This window comes from Coregonus lavaretus, assembly GCF_964263955.1.
Source record: "Coregonus lavaretus genome assembly, contig: HAP1_SCAFFOLD_4310, whole genome shotgun sequence".
Classification (NCBI taxonomy): Eukaryota; Metazoa; Chordata; class Actinopteri; order Salmoniformes; family Salmonidae; genus Coregonus; species Coregonus lavaretus.
This window is the reverse complement of record NW_028166176.1, coordinates 34,790-51,654: the sequence shown is the minus strand read 5'-3', so window position 1 is coordinate 51,654 and position 16,865 is coordinate 34,790. Positions and strand designations below refer to the sequence as shown.

General features: G+C 45.9%; 1 protein-coding gene across 1 annotated transcript; it reads left to right on the top strand.

The window, feature by feature from the left end:
• Positions 1 to 885: 885 nt before the first annotated feature.
• LOC311114979 (traf2 and NCK-interacting protein kinase-like) lies at positions 886 to 16,346 on the top strand (the record flags this gene model as incomplete). The annotated part of the gene is made up of 28 exons (XM_084190205.1): positions 886 to 976; positions 1,173 to 1,303; positions 1,446 to 1,500; positions 1,595 to 1,673; positions 1,758 to 1,933; positions 2,057 to 2,123; positions 2,221 to 2,419; positions 2,504 to 2,620; positions 3,635 to 3,703; positions 3,791 to 3,931; positions 4,342 to 5,493; positions 6,895 to 7,062; positions 7,282 to 7,565; positions 8,389 to 8,486; positions 8,618 to 8,718; positions 9,596 to 9,673; positions 10,058 to 10,146; positions 10,227 to 10,320; positions 10,411 to 10,554; positions 10,640 to 10,730; positions 11,122 to 11,292; positions 11,525 to 11,668; positions 12,965 to 13,099; positions 13,258 to 13,358; positions 13,552 to 13,701; positions 13,800 to 13,959; positions 14,187 to 14,326; positions 14,434 to 16,346. Coding segments are annotated over 28 exons (4,509 nt in total), but the record flags the coding sequence as incomplete, so codon positions are not given.
• Positions 16,347 to 16,865: the final 519 nt, after the last annotated feature.

The following is a 16,865-nucleotide window of genomic DNA, read 5'->3' as shown; positions in this document are numbered from 1 at the left end:
AGTTATCTCTACCTGAAAATACATGATCTAAGTGATTGATAGTTGGTATTCAGCAGTCAGAAAAGTATGCCTTATTTACTTTGAAGAACTACTAAAATAGTGATTTTGTCAGACTGCATAGACAGCAGCTCTATAGAGATGAGATGATGACTTGGAATGAAATAATAAAGTCATCAAATACAACAAATGAACTATTTAATAAGTAAAGTAATGTGAATAAATGATTGTTAAGAAGTGATGAGCAGTAATGGGCAGTCACTACCATCATGGGACGTTTATTCATTGTTTATTCTGTGTTCAACCCACATAATACATTCAACCCACATAATACATTCAACCCACATAATACATTCAACCCACATAATACATTCAACCCACATAATACATTCAACCCACATAATACATTCAACCCACATAATGCATAGTGCATTTAATGTTTAAAAAATAATTGAAATCGAAAACCGTGATATTTTTTTTAAATAATCGACCTCAAAAAGCACATCGCTCAGCACTACTACTATTATACCATTACAGTAGTGAAGTACTTTTAATACTACATAATATTACTACTGGTATACTACTATAGAACAACACAACCAACACATTCAGAGTGATCTGAAATGAACAACCATATCTCTCTCTTTCTCTTCATCATATTCTGTCATCCTTCTCTCTCTCTCTCTCTCTCTCTCTCTCTCTCTCTCTCTCTCTCTCTCTCTCTCTCTCTCTCTCTCTACCTCTCTCTTTCTCTCTCTACCTATCTCTCTCTCTCTCTCTCTCTTTCTCTCTCCCTCTCTCTCTCTCTCTCTCTACCTCTCTCTCTCTCTCTCTCTCTCTCTCTCTCTCTCTCTCTCTCTCTCTACCCCTCTCTCTCTCTCTCTCCAGGGTCTGGCCCATCTCCACCAGCACAAGGTCATCCACAGAGACATCAAGGGTCAGAACGTCCTGCTGACAGAGAACGCAGAGGTCAAACTGGGTGAGACAGACCGACTGACACAATGGCATTTGTTGGTTTTAAGAGAAATTCCATTGTCCTACCCAGAGTTGCTGAACATGTTATCTTCTTCAGTTTCCACATTGGTCATGCACCAGACAGGCAGAACGGTCAATTATTTAATTGACTGACTGACTGACTGAGTAATTGATTGATATGTTGATTGGTCTCTGGTCAGTGGACTTTGGTGTGAGTGCCCAGTTAGACCGAACGGTGGGGAGGAGGAACACCTTCATCGGGACTCCCTATTGGATGGCTCCAGAGGTCATTGCCTGCGACGAGAACCCTGAGGCCACCTACGACTTCAAGGTACCCAGAATACTCTGCTTCACACAGTATGTGTTTTGTCCCTGCATGTATTTATTTCCTCCTCCTAACTCAGTGCTCTCACTTGTCCTCTCGCTCTCTCGCTCTCTCTGTCTCTGTCACTCACTCTCTCTGTCTCTCTTAGAGTGACCTGTGGTCTCTGGGTATAACAGCTATAGAGATGGCAGAAGGAGCCCCTCGTAAGTATGGACACACACACACACACACACACACACACACACACACACACACACACACACACTGGTATTAACCCTTTTCTGTCCCTCTCTGCAGCGCTGTGTGACATGCACCCAATGAGAGCTCTCTTCCTCATCCCACGAAACCCCGCCCCCAAACTCAAGTCCAAGAAGTGGTGAGTCTGCATCACACACACACACACACACACACACTAATATCCCTATTATTAGGATAATATAACAATAATAATTACTTCCAGGTCTAAGAAGTTCCAGTCGTTCATCGAGAGTTGCTTGGTGAAGAGTCATGGTCAGAGACCCAGCACAGAACAGCTGTTGAAGCATCCCTTCATCAGAGAGCTGCCCAACGAACGACAGATCCGCATCCAACTGAAGGACCACATCGACAGAACCAAGAAGAAACGTGGCGAGAGAGGTGAGACCGATATCAGTAGCCTGGAACAGAAATAGATGGCCCTGTTTCTGTGTTAACCCACTTCTCCTCCTGAGAGATCTGATGTGCTAGGTCACTAAAACCGGGTGGTGTGTTCTTCTGCAGATGAGACAGAATATGAGTACAGCGGGAGTGAAGAGGAGGAAGAGGAGAGAGACGTGGGGGAGCCAAGGTAACACACACACGGAAAAAAACACAGTCAGCACAAACTCCAGGCTCTCATTGGCCCATTTTCCACTAACACTCTCTTCTGATTGCTCCTTCCCCAGCTCCATCATCAACATCCCTGGTGAGTCGACGTTAAGGCGGGACTTCCTGCGTTTGCAGCTGGCCAATAAGGAACGCTCTGAGGCTCTGAGGAGGCAGCAGTTGGAACAGCAGCAGAACGAGGAACACAAACGCCTCCTACTGGCCGAACGACAGAAACGCATAGAGGAGCAGAAAGAACAGAGGAGGAGACTGGAGGAGGTAGGACACACCCACGCACGCACACACACACACCCACGCACACCCACGCACACACACGTTTAACTCTCTTTTTCTCTCTAACAGCAACAGCGAAGGGAGCGTGAGTTGAGGAAGCAGCAGGAGAGAGAACAGAGGAGACGCTATGAAGAGATGGAACAACTACGGAGAGATGAGGAGAGGAGGCACACGGAGAGAGAACAGGTACACACTTTCTCTTTGACTTCCTCCTTAAGTTCTCTTGTTCTCCCTCTTCCTGCTGCTACAGTGTATAGGAGTATCTCTCTCTTCCTGCTGCTACAGTGTATAGGAGTATCTCTCTCTCTTTCTCTTTGTTCTTGTTTTCTCTGTGCCTCGGTCTCTCCTTCCCTCTATGCTGCATTAGGACTATATCTCTGTCTTACACTCTTTCTTTCTCCCTTTCTCTCGTTCCCTCCACGCTGCGTTGTGATAGGAGTATATCCGTAGACAGCTGGAGGAGGAACAGAGACAGTTAGAGATTCTACAGCAACAGCTTCTACAGGAGCAGGCTCTACTGCTGGTAACACTGTTACCCCTGCATGTCTATGTATATATACCCCTGACCTCTCACCCCTGACCTCTCAATAACTTCTACAGGAGCAGGCTCTACTGCTGGTAACACTGTTACCCCTGCATGTCTATGTATATATACCCCTGACCTCTCACCCCTGACCTCTCAATAACTTCTACAGGAGCAGGCTCTACTGCTGGTAACACTGTTACCCCTGCATGTCTATGTATATATACCCCTGACCTCTCACCCCTGACCTCTCAATAACTTCTACAGGAGTAGGCCCATTGTATACCTGCATGTATACATCTACCTACCCCCACCCTCTCATGGCTCACCCCTCAACCCTGTGAAAGTACAGCTACAGAGCCTGTGGTGTAAACCTGTACCTTGTCCCTGTGTCCAGTGTTTGTTGTTCCTCTGTCCTTTCTGCCTCCCCTCTCTCTAAGTCCTTACCCTGCAAGGAACCCCACTCCCCAGCCCGATCATGGAACGTCCCTGTGAGCGCTGTCCTGTATGGATCCTATTGGTCGACTTGTCCTGTATGGAGTGATGCTATTGGTCATGTGTGTCATGTGTCTGTCTGTTGCATGGCTCGTGCTGTCATGATAGGGATTTGGTTAAGATCAGATAATAACAATCTTCCGTGTGTGTGTGTGTGTGTGTGTGTGTGTTTGTCTCCATAGGAATATAAGCGTAAGCAGATTGAGGAACAACGTCAAGCAGAGAGGCTACAGAGACAGTTACAACAAGAGGTAGCACTTAGTTCTTATGATGATGTCATATAACAATGTTGTTGAATAGTTGAAGAGATGGTAAACTGTTGTCTATTTGTTTTATAGAGAGCCTACCTGGTGTCTCTACAGCAGCAGCAACAACAACAGCAACAACAACAAAACCAAGATGGCCGACCAGGCGAGAAGAAACTGTATCACTATAAAGACTCAGCTAGTCCTACTGACAAACCTGCATGGGCTAAAGAGGTACACACACACACACACACACACACGCACACACACACACACGCTGGCCTGTGTCTACACTGATAGTTTCTACAGACAGAAGCAGAAGGGTTTGAGAGAAGATGCCGATAAAAGAAAGCTGTAGAGACTCTAGTCTCTGGACATTCATAACTGAAGTTCATAAGTTCAGTCTCAGTCGAACTACAACATTGTCTGTATGGAGGTGGTGGTGCATACAGCTGAGCGGATTGGAACAAGATACTGTGTTTTTCTGTTACAGTTCTTCTGTGTGTTTTTATATTTGATGTGTGTGGTGTTTGAAGAGTTTGCATGTGTGAATTGGTCTGTCTGTTCACGTGTGTACGTCTGCGAGCGTGTGTGTGTGTGTGTGTGTGTGCGCTTGTTTAACTTCTGCCCCACCTTGTCTCCAGGTCCCGAAGCAGCAGACACACCACCAGAGCCACTCACCCCGCCCATTCCTCAGACAAAGCCACTCCTTCGACCAACCTTCATCCTCCATTCCTTCCCACGCCAACCCCCCTCGCCGATCCCCCTCCAACCCCACCTGCCCCCCTCACATCCGTATATCCCTGAAGACTAGTGATCCAGTAGATCCCTTTCTGAAACAGGAGATTAGCCAGCAGGTTAGAGAGATGAGAGCTCAGAAAGCCAGTCAGAGGGTGTTCAGACACAAAGAAAAAGGACCCAATACCAGAGTAGTACAACACATCAACCAGGGGCCAAAATGGCCTAGCCGAGTCGATCAGAAGGCTGGTCAGCAAGACCGAGGGCGCAGTCCCAGGCCTAGACACCAAGGGCCGCAACACAACCCCAACCAGGGGCCACAGCATAATGGGCAGGGGCAACAGGCTGGCTTTAACCGAGGCTCCAGCCCTAACCCCAACCCCAAACAAGCCCCAAAAGAGAGCCCCATGTCTAATCACCAAGCCCCTAACCAAGAGGCGAACAATGGGCCAGTCTGGGCACCCAGCTCCAGACCCAACCAGGGACCTAACCTGGGGGTAAAAGACCAGGGGCCGATATGGGTCAGTGGCCGTAGTGGCAGCTCCATCTCCCCCTGTCGTAGAATAGACGTAGAAGTAAATGACATAGATGTAGAAATAGACTCCTCCTCCTCCTCTCATTCTAATTCTTCTTTCCTCTACCCCTCTCCTGATCATGATCTTGGAGGCAGCTTTCTGTTTCCCTGTCGCATAGTAGATGTAGAAATAGATGAACTAGATATAGAAATGGAGGAACTAGAAAAGTGGGAGTTGGACTGTTGGAGGTATGGAGAGGAGGAGAGGGAATGGAGAGAAAGGGGTAGAGAGGGAAGTGTGGGGAGGTTGGGGATGGCTTCCAGCCATGAGAGTCTGTTGGGATCCTATGGGGGCCATACGAACTCTGACCTCTACCCTCGATCCCTAACCCCTGACCTCTCAGCCTCTGCACCGGCAGGCCGGCTACGCCCTTTCCTGTCCTCCAATCACAATCACTTCCCGGCTCCTGAATCCTCCAAGCAGAGTCCGTTCCTCCAAGTCCCCGGTTGGGCTCCTCCCCCTCTCAACAGAGTGAGGTCAGGGGTCAGTGATGATGATGATGAGGTCGTGACCTCTAACCTGGACCTGGCCTCCTCTGCACCAGCTAACATGCTCAGATCACACCTGGCCCAGGCCATGCCCATCAGACCCAAGCAGTCATCCCTCTCTCAGTCCTCCCTCTCTGTCTCTCGTTCTCCTGGTAAGAGATCAGGTCCTCTGAAACAGTTAGTGTCAGCCTTAAATTGGATGGGCCTCTCGCCCCGAGGGTCACCCAGAACCTCACCCCAAACCTCAGCCAGAATCTCCCCCTCACACTCCCGACCTGAGTCCCCCAATTATTTATCCCCCAATCCCTCTCCAGCTCCATTCTACCACTCCCAGTATCTCACACCCTACTCCTCCCCCTACCTCACCCCTAAGTGTTCTCCTCACACCTCTCCCGGTTGCTCCCCCTTCGGCTCCCAGTCCCAGCTCACTATCAGACCACTAACTGCTAGCCATTAGCTGCAAGCGCACACACACACACACACACACACATACACACACACACACACACACATACATATATATATATATATTCTTTATTATAAAAAATATTATTTTATACTCTTTTGTACTACGAAAATTGTTCTACTTGTTTTGTTGACTAAAAGTCATTCATATAGCTCAATTGGTTCATCCTTACCCTACTACCTCCCATAGTCACCAATCCAATCAAAACAGATATCAAGAAGAACCAGGCCCCCCCCCCCTCCCCTGTTAGGCTGCCTCACCTCCCCCTACCTCTAACACCCCACATCCCTTGGAGCCACCTTCCCCCAACCGCCCCTCGATCTGGAGGGTGATGATGTCACAGGAAGGTCTCCATACGTGTCACATCCTGTTTACGGTCAGTTAGCCAGTTGCAGTTCTGCTTGGTGATGGGTGCTGGCCAATCAGGTCTCAGCTGGGTGAATGCCAATCAGGTCTCAGCTTGGTGCTGGGTGGAGGCCAATCAGGACTCACTTCAGTGCTTGCTAATTGGCGGTGGACTATCTTCTCTCTGGGATCACATACCAACATGGATTCTCAACATTTCAGATACTCTTTTCTGCTAGAACGATACCCTCCAACTCCGCCTCTCCTCCGTCCCCCTCTCCATCCTCTCTTTGTCAGTCTGTCTGTCTGTCTATCAGTTTAAAACTTTGTTTAGATGCAGCAGCTGGCGCAATTAACCTTTCTCTCTCTCTCGCTCGCTCGCTCTCTCGCTCCCCCTCTCTCTCCATCTCTCTGTTACAGCTTGTACCAGTTGATTCTAACCAGTAATTGCATGACTGATTGCTCAGATCAACATGCAATGATGAGCCTGTAGAACACAGGGACCTGCCTCAGTGCCTCTAGAACACCGTAGACAGCGCTGTATTAACATGTTGGTCATGTCCTAATAATAATCATGTGTGTCAGGTGGAGGATCGGTCCAAGCTGAACAGACAGAGTTCTCCAGCGCTGCAGCATAAGGCTGTCTCCAGCCGGGTCTCTGAGGCCTCCCTGCCCCCCCACTCCGAGTCCTTTAGCACTGCAGGGATGCAGCCGGCCCGCACCCCACCCACACACCGCCCAGTTGAACCACAGGTGTGTGTCTGTCCCTCTGTCTGTCTCTCTCTCTGTGTGTGTGTGTGTGTGTGTGGACAATTACCAATATACACACAACATATAATGATATTCGATATTGCATACTAGTATGCTGTAGCCTATAGTACAGTCAACAAGCAATATGTCCATCTGTTGGAATTAGAAAATGGATATTCCCATAATTCCCTGTTTTATCTCCTTCTCTCGCTCTCTCTCTAGATGGCCCACCTGATTCCAGTGAAGACCATGACAGGCTCTCAGTCTCTGCAGGAGAGCACAGGAGGAGAGGGGGGGGGGATGGGAAGGAGAAGGGAGGAGGGTGGAGGAATGCCACCCCGTCAGAACTCTGACCCCACCTCTGACTCTAACCCCGCCCCTCCACCTCGTACCACTAGCCGAGAGGACGATGAGCTTCCCCCTAAGGTCCCTCAAAGAACCACCTCAATCTCCCCAGCCCTGATGAGGAAAAACTCTCCCAACGGACAGGGACTCATACAAGCCAGGTGTGTGTGTGTGTGTGTGTGTGTGTGTGTGTGTGTGTGTGTGTGTGTGTGTGTGTGTGTGTGTGTGTGTGTGTGTGTGTCTCAGTGTCTCAGGGTTGGGCTCAATTCCATTTGAATTCCAGTAAATTCAGGAAGTGCACTGAAATTTCTATTCACTTCAATGCTTTTCAATGGGAAAATGGTGAATTGTAATTTGGTTTACTTTCTGAATTGAAATAGCATTTACCCCAACCCTGGTGTGTGTACTGTGTATGTATTAACAGTGTTTGTGTATATGTATGTATTAACAGTGTGTTCGTGTGTGTGTGTGTGTATATGTATGTATTAACAGTATGTTCGTGTATGTATTAACAGTGTGTGTGTGTGTGTATTAACAGTGTGTGTGTGTGTATTAACAGTGTGTGTGTGTGTATTAACAGTGTGTGTGTATTAACAGTGTATATGAATGTATTAACAGTATGTACGTGTATGTATTAACAGTGTGTGTGTGTGTGTATTAACAGTGTGTGTGTGTATTAACAGTGTGTGTGTGTATTAACAGTGTGTGTGTGTGTGTGTGTGTGGTGGTCCTCTGTAGCTCAGCTGGTAGAGCACGGCGCTTGTAACGCCAAGGTAGTGGGTTCGATCCCCGGGACCACCCATACACAAAAAATGTATGCACGCATGACTGTAAGTCGCTTTGGATAAAAGCGTCTGCTAAATGGCATATTATTATTATTATTATATTAACAGTGTGTGTGTGTGTGTATTAACAGTGTGTGTGTGTGTGTGTGTGTGTGTGTGTGTGTGTGTGTGTGTATTAACAGTGTGTGTGTTCTTTCAGTAATCCAGACCTGAGAGCATCAGAGCTGTTTCTGGATACTGCTCTACAGAGGAGGTCCTCTCACTCCTCCTCCTCATCCTCACCTTCATCACAGAGAGGTACACACACACACACACACACACACACACACACACACACACACACATATATGTGACTGATAAAAAAGTGTATTCGTCTATTGATACGCTTTGTGAATATTGATGCTGACTCCTCCCTTATGCTGTGATAGGTCCACCAGTCCAGGAGACCTCCCCCCCAGCAGAAGCCAATCAGGAGGTCAGGATCAGACCGGAGGAGGGGCGAGACGCAGCCAGACCCAGCAGACCAGCTGTGAGTAACACACACCTCTCTTCTTTCTGGGAGTCAGGCTTTCTCCTCTTCTGCTACTTATCTGTTTCTCTCTTTTTCTCCCTCCCTTTCTCTTTCTCCTTCCTTCTCTCCTCCTCAATCTCTTCTGCTGTTGATCCCCTTCTCCTATCAGAGCTATAAGAAAGCCATAGATGAGGTTAGTGACCTCCCCCTTTTATATCTCTCTGTTTCTACCTCTCTCTCAGTAGAACCAGTATGGCCCATTCATTCAAGGTTTTAGTGGGACGTGTGTAAGCTCAACTTAACATCACTTTGGAGGTCTGACCAAGTCAGACTTTTGGAATTCTGAAGTGTGTGAATTGAAGTGTCCGGTGTGTGTGTGTGTGTGTGGTTACTGTGGTTTAGGAAGAGCTTGAGGAGGTCCACCCTGTCTACATGAATTGGTTTGGTCCAGTGGTTGGGGGGAATGGGGCTGTGGGACTGGACCATCTGGTAGCATGGGGGTGTTTGCTAGATGGATGCAGACATGGATTTTGCCCCTTTTTATTTTTTAGAAGTTTGTTTTTTGATTTATTGGCTTATGACATCTTTGTTTTAGCTGGTCTTTTACTAGGAAATCTTTCTCCGGAGTTCACAAATGTTTATTGATGCGGATGGTTTATCTTGTTCTGTCCTTCTCTCAGTTCCCCCATGTCTCTGTTAAATGGACTCTCCCTAGACTGTTAGACAATTCGAAGTGATCACTGCATTAATAAATATTTGGGTTCAAATATGTATTTACTCTCTCTCTCTCTCTCTCTCTCTCTCTCTCTCTCTCTCTCTCTCTCTCTCTCTCTCTCTCTCTCTCTCTCTCTCTCTCTCTCTCTGTCTCTCTGTCTCTCTGTCTCTCTGTCTCTAGGACCTAAGTGCGCTGGCTAAGGAGCTGAGAGAGTTGAGGGTAGAGGAGGGCAGTAGACCTCCAGTGAAGGTGAGAAAGGTAATGTTTGTGACAAAGCATATCCACACTATTACCTTCATAGTGTGTACTTTCAGACAGTATACCTTCATAGTGTATACTTTCAGACAGTATACCTTCATAGTGTGTACTTTCAGACAGTATACCTTCATAGTGTGTACTTTCAGACAGTATACCTTCATAGTGTGTACTTTCAGACAGTATACCTTCATAGTGTATACTTTCAGACAGTATACCTTCATAGTGTGTACTTTCAGACAGTATACCTTCATAGTGTATACTTTCAGACAGTATACCTTCATAGTGTGTACTTTCAGACAGTATACCTTCATAGTGTGTACTTTCAGACAGTATACTTTCCAAATAAAGGTCATTGATGGGATTTCTGTTATTCCTGTTTCCAAGGTGACAGACTACTCATCCTCGAGTGACGAGCGATCAGAGAGCAGCGACGAGGACGGAGAGACGGGGCAAGATGGGACTGTGGCTGTCATGTAAGTGTGTGTGTACTAGGCCATGGATTTACAGGTGTAGTGAGTTGTATGTAGGGGGTCTGACTGTGCGTGTGTTGCAGGCCACAGCAGGGTGAAGCATATGGAGGTTTGACTGAAGAACCTCTGGCAGGCTCCTTCAACACAACACAGGACAGCACTCTGATCATGAGAGAGGTGCGACACGCACACACACACACACGCACACCACACACGCACACGCACACGGACATACAGCTAAGCTTTCTTTCTCTGTCTCTCTCTCAGGCAGAGGAGAGGAGGAGGGCAGCAGGCCATGGTGAGAGTAATGGGTTCCATAGCAACCATCACGGCAGCGGTAACCATGGCAACCTCCCTGACCTGGTCCAGCAGAGCTCCTCTTCACCCTCAACCCTGGACGCACTGAAAGAGGTAACACACACACACACACACACACACACACAATTATTGTTTCATTTTTTTCTACAGATGTGCTCATTGGTTGTTTTCTTTCCAGCAATTTGGATCTAAAGCCTCCTTCTCCCCATTCGGCGATCCACGGTCCTATCAGACCTCCCCTACTGAAGATGAGGATGAGAGCTCAGCTGGTAATGTTGTGTTAATGTTATTGTAAGGTTATTCTTTGGTTGCTGTTATGTTGTGTTTATGTTATTGTAAGGTTTTAATGTAGTGTAAACGTTACAAACAAACAGTGCTTATATTTGTCCTATTTTACATGTGTACAAGTGTGTATTAATACACGTGTGAATTGGAAATGTGTTTTTGCATATCCCAACTCTCCCTGCGACACCCTCTTGTGAGTGGGGTCACGGCCAGGGTCAACCCTAGAGCAATTAGGGTTAAGTGCCTTGCTCAAGGGCACAGCAACAGATTTTTCACCTTGTCGGCTCGGGGATTCAAACAAGCAACCTTTTGGTTAATGGCCCAACGCGGCTACCTGCCCCCCCCCTATACTATAACGTTGTTCTGTGGTTCCAGGTCTGTTCACCAGTGAGTTGCTGCATCAGGAGCAGGCCAGACTAGCCGAGGCCAGAAAGATCAGCGTGGTCAACGTGAACCCAACCAACATACGACCTCACAGTGACACGCCTGAGATACGCAAATACAAGAAGCGCTTCAACTCTGAGATACTGTGTGCTGCTCTCTGGGGTAAGAAACCCCAGATATTCTCACACAAATCTGAACACATACACACATGCAAAGTTTCTCACACATAGGAATGCAACTTAGTCATGTCTGTGCACACATACACACTGACAATGAATAATCTCTCTCTCTCTTTCTCTCTCTCTCTCTTTCTCTCTCTCTCTCTCTCTTTCTCTTTGAGTCTCTCTCCCTCTCCTCTCCTCTCTCCCTATCTCCTCTCTCACTCGCTGTCTAGGTGTGAACCTGTTGGTGGGGACAGAGAATGGTTTGATGTTGCTTGACCGTAGCGGTCAGGGGAAGGTGTATAACCTGATTACCAGGAGACGCTTCCTACAGATGGATGTCCTGGAGGGACTTAATGTCCTGGTTACTATATCAGGTATTACCGACTGACCGCAATATGACCATTACATAACCGCAACATGACCACAGAGGGAGAACATTGCTCTGTTAGTTAAAAAACTGGAGGCCTGTAGAGCTTTACTCTGTTCTGATAAAGAGACATCTCTGTTCTGATAAAGAGACATCTCTGTTGACAGGATAAAGAGACATCTCTGTTGACAGGATAAAGAGACATCTCTGTTGACAGGATAAAGAGACATCTCTGTTGACAGGATAAAGAGACATCTCTGTTGACAGGATAAAGAGACATCTCTGTTCTGATAAAGAGACATATCTGTTGACAGGATAAAGAGACATCTCTGTTGACAGGATAAAGAGACATCTCTGTTCTGATAAAGAGACATCTCTGTTCTGATAAAGAGACATCTCTGTTGACAGGATAAAGAGACATCTCTGTTGACAGGATAAAGAGACATCTCTGTTCTGATAAAGAGACATCTCTGTTCTGATAAAGAGACATCTCTGTTCTGATAAAGATACATCTCTGTTCTGATAAAGAGACATCTCTGTTGACAGGATAAAGAGACATCTCTGTTGACAGGATAAAGAGACATCTCTGTTCTGATAAAGAGACATCTCTGTTCTGATAAAGAGACATCTCTGTTCTGATAAAGAGACATCTCTGTTCTGATAAAGATACATCTCTGTTCTGATAAAGAGACATCTCTGTTCTGATAAAGAGACATCTCTGTTGACAGGTTAAAGAGACATCTCTGTTCTGATAAAGAGACATCTCTGTTCTGATAAAGAGACATCTCTGTTGACATGATAAAGAGACATCTCTGTTCTGATAAAGAGACATCTCTGTTCTGATAAAGAGACATCTCTGTTCTGATAAAGAGACATCTCTGTTGACAGGATAAAGAGACATCTCTGTTGACATGATAAAGAGACATCTCTGTTGACAGGATAAAGAGACATCTCTGTGGACAGGATAAAGAGACATCTCTGTTCTGATAAAGAGACATCTCTGTTCTGATAAAGAGACATCTCTGTTCTGATAAAGAGACATCTCTGTTCTGATAAAGAGACACCTCTGTTCTGATAAAGAGACACCTCTGTTGACAGGATAAAGAGACATCTCTGTTGACAGGTTAAATATACATCTCTGTTCTGATACATCTCTGTTTTCTCTCTCCACCTCCCTCCTTTCTCTCTCTCTCTCTTTTACCTTATCTCTCCCCCCTTATCTATCGCCTCTCTCTCTCTTTCCCTCTACCCTCCCTCCCTGTCCCCTCTCTTTCTCCCCTCCCTCCATCTCTCCCCCTCCCAGGGAAGAAGAATAAGTTGCGTGTGTACTACCTGTCCTGGCTGAGGAACAGGATATTACACAACGACCCAGAGGTTGAGAAGAAGCAGGGCTGGGTCACTGTAGGAGAGTTGGAGGGCTGCGTACACTACAAAGTCGGTACGGATCTCTCTCTCTGTTTCTGTCTCTCTCTCTCTCTCTCTCTCTCTCTGTGTGTGTGTGTGTGTGTGTGTGTGTGGGGGACTGACCCTCCTTTGTGTGTGTGTTGCCATCTCTTCTTTGTGTGTTATTGACTCTTCTGTGTATGTTGTTTCCAGTAAAGTACGAGAGGATCAAGTTCCTGGTGATCGCTCAGAAGAACGCAGTGGAGATCTATGCATGGGCCCCCAAACCCTACCACAAGTTCATGGCCTTTAAGGTAACACACACACCATGTTGAGATGTGACGTTCTAGTTAGGTAGACATCTTGGAAGTACAGGGACTCCTTGAGAGAAAATGTTGCAGCGTTGTCTGTGACAATACTATGGGGTCTGTCACGTTGTTTGATACTGGTTACTCTGGGGTCAATAGCAACCCCCCTATCTCTCTCTCTCTCTCCTCCCTCTCCCAGTCGTTCACTGACCTGCAGCACCGCCCCCAGCTGGTTGATCTGACGGTGGAGGAGGGGCAGAGGTTAAAGGTCATCTACGGCTCCAGCCTGGGCTTCCATGTCATCGACGTCGACTCTGGCAACCCTTACGACATCTACGTCCCGTCACACGTAAGTCTGTGTGGTGTGATGTATAGTTATTCTTCCTGACTGACAGGTTGATAGACAGTAGATAACAATTCACATCCCTCTCTCTCTCCTGTCTATAGATTCAGACCCAGGTGACTCCCCATGCCATCGTGGTTCTTCCTAAGACAGACGGGATGGAGATGTTGTTGTGTTATGAAGATGAGGGAGTTTACGTCAATACCTACGGACGCATCACTAAAGACGTTGTGCTGCAGTGGGGAGAGATGCCTACTTCTGTTGGTGAGTGTGTGTGTGTGTGTGTGTGTGTGTGTGTGTGTGTGTGTGTGAGCGAGAGAGCCCAGCTTTGTTTTAGGCCTGTGGGAGCTTGTTTAGGTTAATGTAAAGTTTAATCAGATTCAATCTCAACTTTGTTGTGTTCCATAATAGAACAGTGTAGTCTATACAGTGAAACTAATACTGTCTGTTTTAACTTCTCTCTGTCTCTCTCGCTATCCTTACTCCTCCAGCCTATATCCACTCTAGCCAGATCATGGGCTGGGGGGAGAAGGCCATAGAGATCAGGTCTGTGGAGACAGGACACCTGGACGGGGTCTTCATGCACAAGAGAGCCCAGAGACTCAAGTTCCTGTGTGAGAGGAATGACAAGGTAAACAACATGCGCGCACACACACACACACACACACACACACATTCATATTCTCTATTGCCTGCAACAATCATGTATTTTAATGCTTTGTTTGTGTGTGTGTCTAGGTGTTCTTTGCGTCGGTTAGGTCTGGAGGCAGCAGTCAGGTCTTCTTCATGACCCTCAACCGTAGCTCCATGATGAACTGGTGAAACTAACTCCTCCCACTGTCTTCCCATTGGCCTGCTCAGCTGTCCATCACAGGCCAAGACTAATTTCATAAGCCAATTAAAACAATGGACCAAGAGAATCAAATCGCACCCTGAATCAAACAAGTGAGTTGAATATTGGGAGAGTCCAACACTGAATTTAACTGAGAGAACACACTGGAAGGACAGTGAAACACTGAGAGACTACAACACTGTAACAGACCTAAAGGACTATAAAGAATAAAATAATAAAAAGATACATGACTATTAAGAAGAGGAGTGGGAAGGCAGATGAGTGTTTGGATCAACGGGAGCGCTGGTTTTCCAAGATCTCGACTACCCTCTGTGGAGACGAACCGGTACTTCCTGAAACTGTTCTTTCTTTCTCTCCTCCACTTCACCCTTCCCCTCCCCTCTCTCTCCACCACTCCCATACCATCTCTCTCCACCACTCCCCTCCCCTCTCTCTCCACCACTCCACCCCTCTTCTCTAAAATATGGGCTATGTCCCTTTAAAATAAAATCCCAGCCTCTGTCTCTCTCCTCTACTCCATTCCTTCTTTCCTCTCCTCCTCCTATCCCTCCACTCTAAAGTCTTTAAATTCTCAAGGTGCTGCATCAGATCAACTGTAATGTTATTAAAAAAGAATAACAACATTCTGCTGTTTACTAGAAATATGCTTTCTTTCTGTCTTTTAAATAACACATTGTTCAGGTTTTGTTTCTTGTTTTAGGTACTTTATAAATAATTACTTTTGAATTGTAATGTTAAGAGCTTGATAACTTGCACAGCACATTGTTAGTTTCTGTCGTTCAGTTTGTGTGTTTTATTTTATGCTGAAATGCCAGAGAAAAACCTGATTCAACTGAGAATCATTTGAGAATCGTCTGAGAATGAACCAATCTGTGTCTGTCTGTCTGTCTTATCTGTCTCTGTGTGTAAAGAATCATTGTGTAAAGCTGTCTCCCACCTGAGTCTGATTTGATTGGTCTGGTCTGATTGTGACTACTTCCTGTTTGGACAGTGCCTAGCATGATGAAGCAAACATCACACAGGTCAACTAATTTATCTACCATTGTTTTGTTCACACTTTTCTGTTGGTTTACCATTTTATTTTAACACTTTGATAGCATCTTATGTCCATAGATTAATCATTATAATTTCAATTTAACCAATACTTAATGTATTTAAAAAAAAATTATAATGTTTAAGAGTTTTTATGAAATACATTTGCATTTATGAAAACAAAGATGAGAACATCTGAAGCTGTTGTCCTTTATGCTGTCGAAGCCATTCTGTAGAACTCCATTACCCAGAATACAACAGTTATGTAAGGCGTGTGTGTGTGTATATTTAGTAGCTACAAACACATTCATCCAAGAAACAAAACTAAAACAAGCGCTTACATTCACCAAGACCCACTCCCTCAAATTACAAACAAGTGCAGGGGCAACACTTTTGTCCGGAAATTAAACTTCCAGACTGCTCCTTTAAGTTTCATGCTTAAGTTACTAATGAAGTTACTGTTCTGTAGGCAGGTTGCTTTTTAGAATGTTAGCAATAAAGAGCTGTGCTGATTGAACTACAGTCTTCCCCGCGCACACGTGTGTGTGTGCACGCGTGCGTGTGTGTGTCCGTGATACACACCTCTGTCATGGTCTTCTCTCTATCTGGTGAACAGACTGCTGATCCCACTGCTGTTGGGTTTCTGTCTTTAAAAGAAAAACTCTACACCCCTCTTTCTTCTGTTTGTTTCTGAACGACAAACTCTTCACTAACGTTTTGGTTTCTTTGTTTTGTAAAACAGAAAAATAAATGATACTAGAACATTATTCCGTTTTTAACGTATTTCTTTATTTAGATTCTGTGGTGTGTGTGTGTGTGTGTGTGTGTGTGTGTGTGTGTGTGTGTGTGTGTGTGTGTGTGTGTGTGTGTGTGTGTGTGTGTGTGTAGGGGTTGCAGTGTAAGTTATCAGCTGAGGCCACCGACCCTCAGACTTTGTCCCTGTAGAAGGTATATCATTAACCCTACCTAATACTGTCCCTCACTGTGTGTGTGTGTGTGCGTGACTGAACGTGTGTGTGTGTCTTAGATCTTCCCCCTCATTTAGAGCTAATGTGCTGAGCTCAGGATGACCAGGGTGTGTGTGAACAGTGGAAACCAGCCCAGATACTGTGTGTTCACTAATCACTACACAGAGTTTAACCACCATGAAAACAGGGTGACAAACACAACCTAAGACAGGAGGTGAAGTATGTTAGGCACCATGTGTGATGTTAATGACGTTAATGATGTTAATGATATGAATGATAAACGCCCAACAATATGGTGTACAGATAGAGGTGCTTTG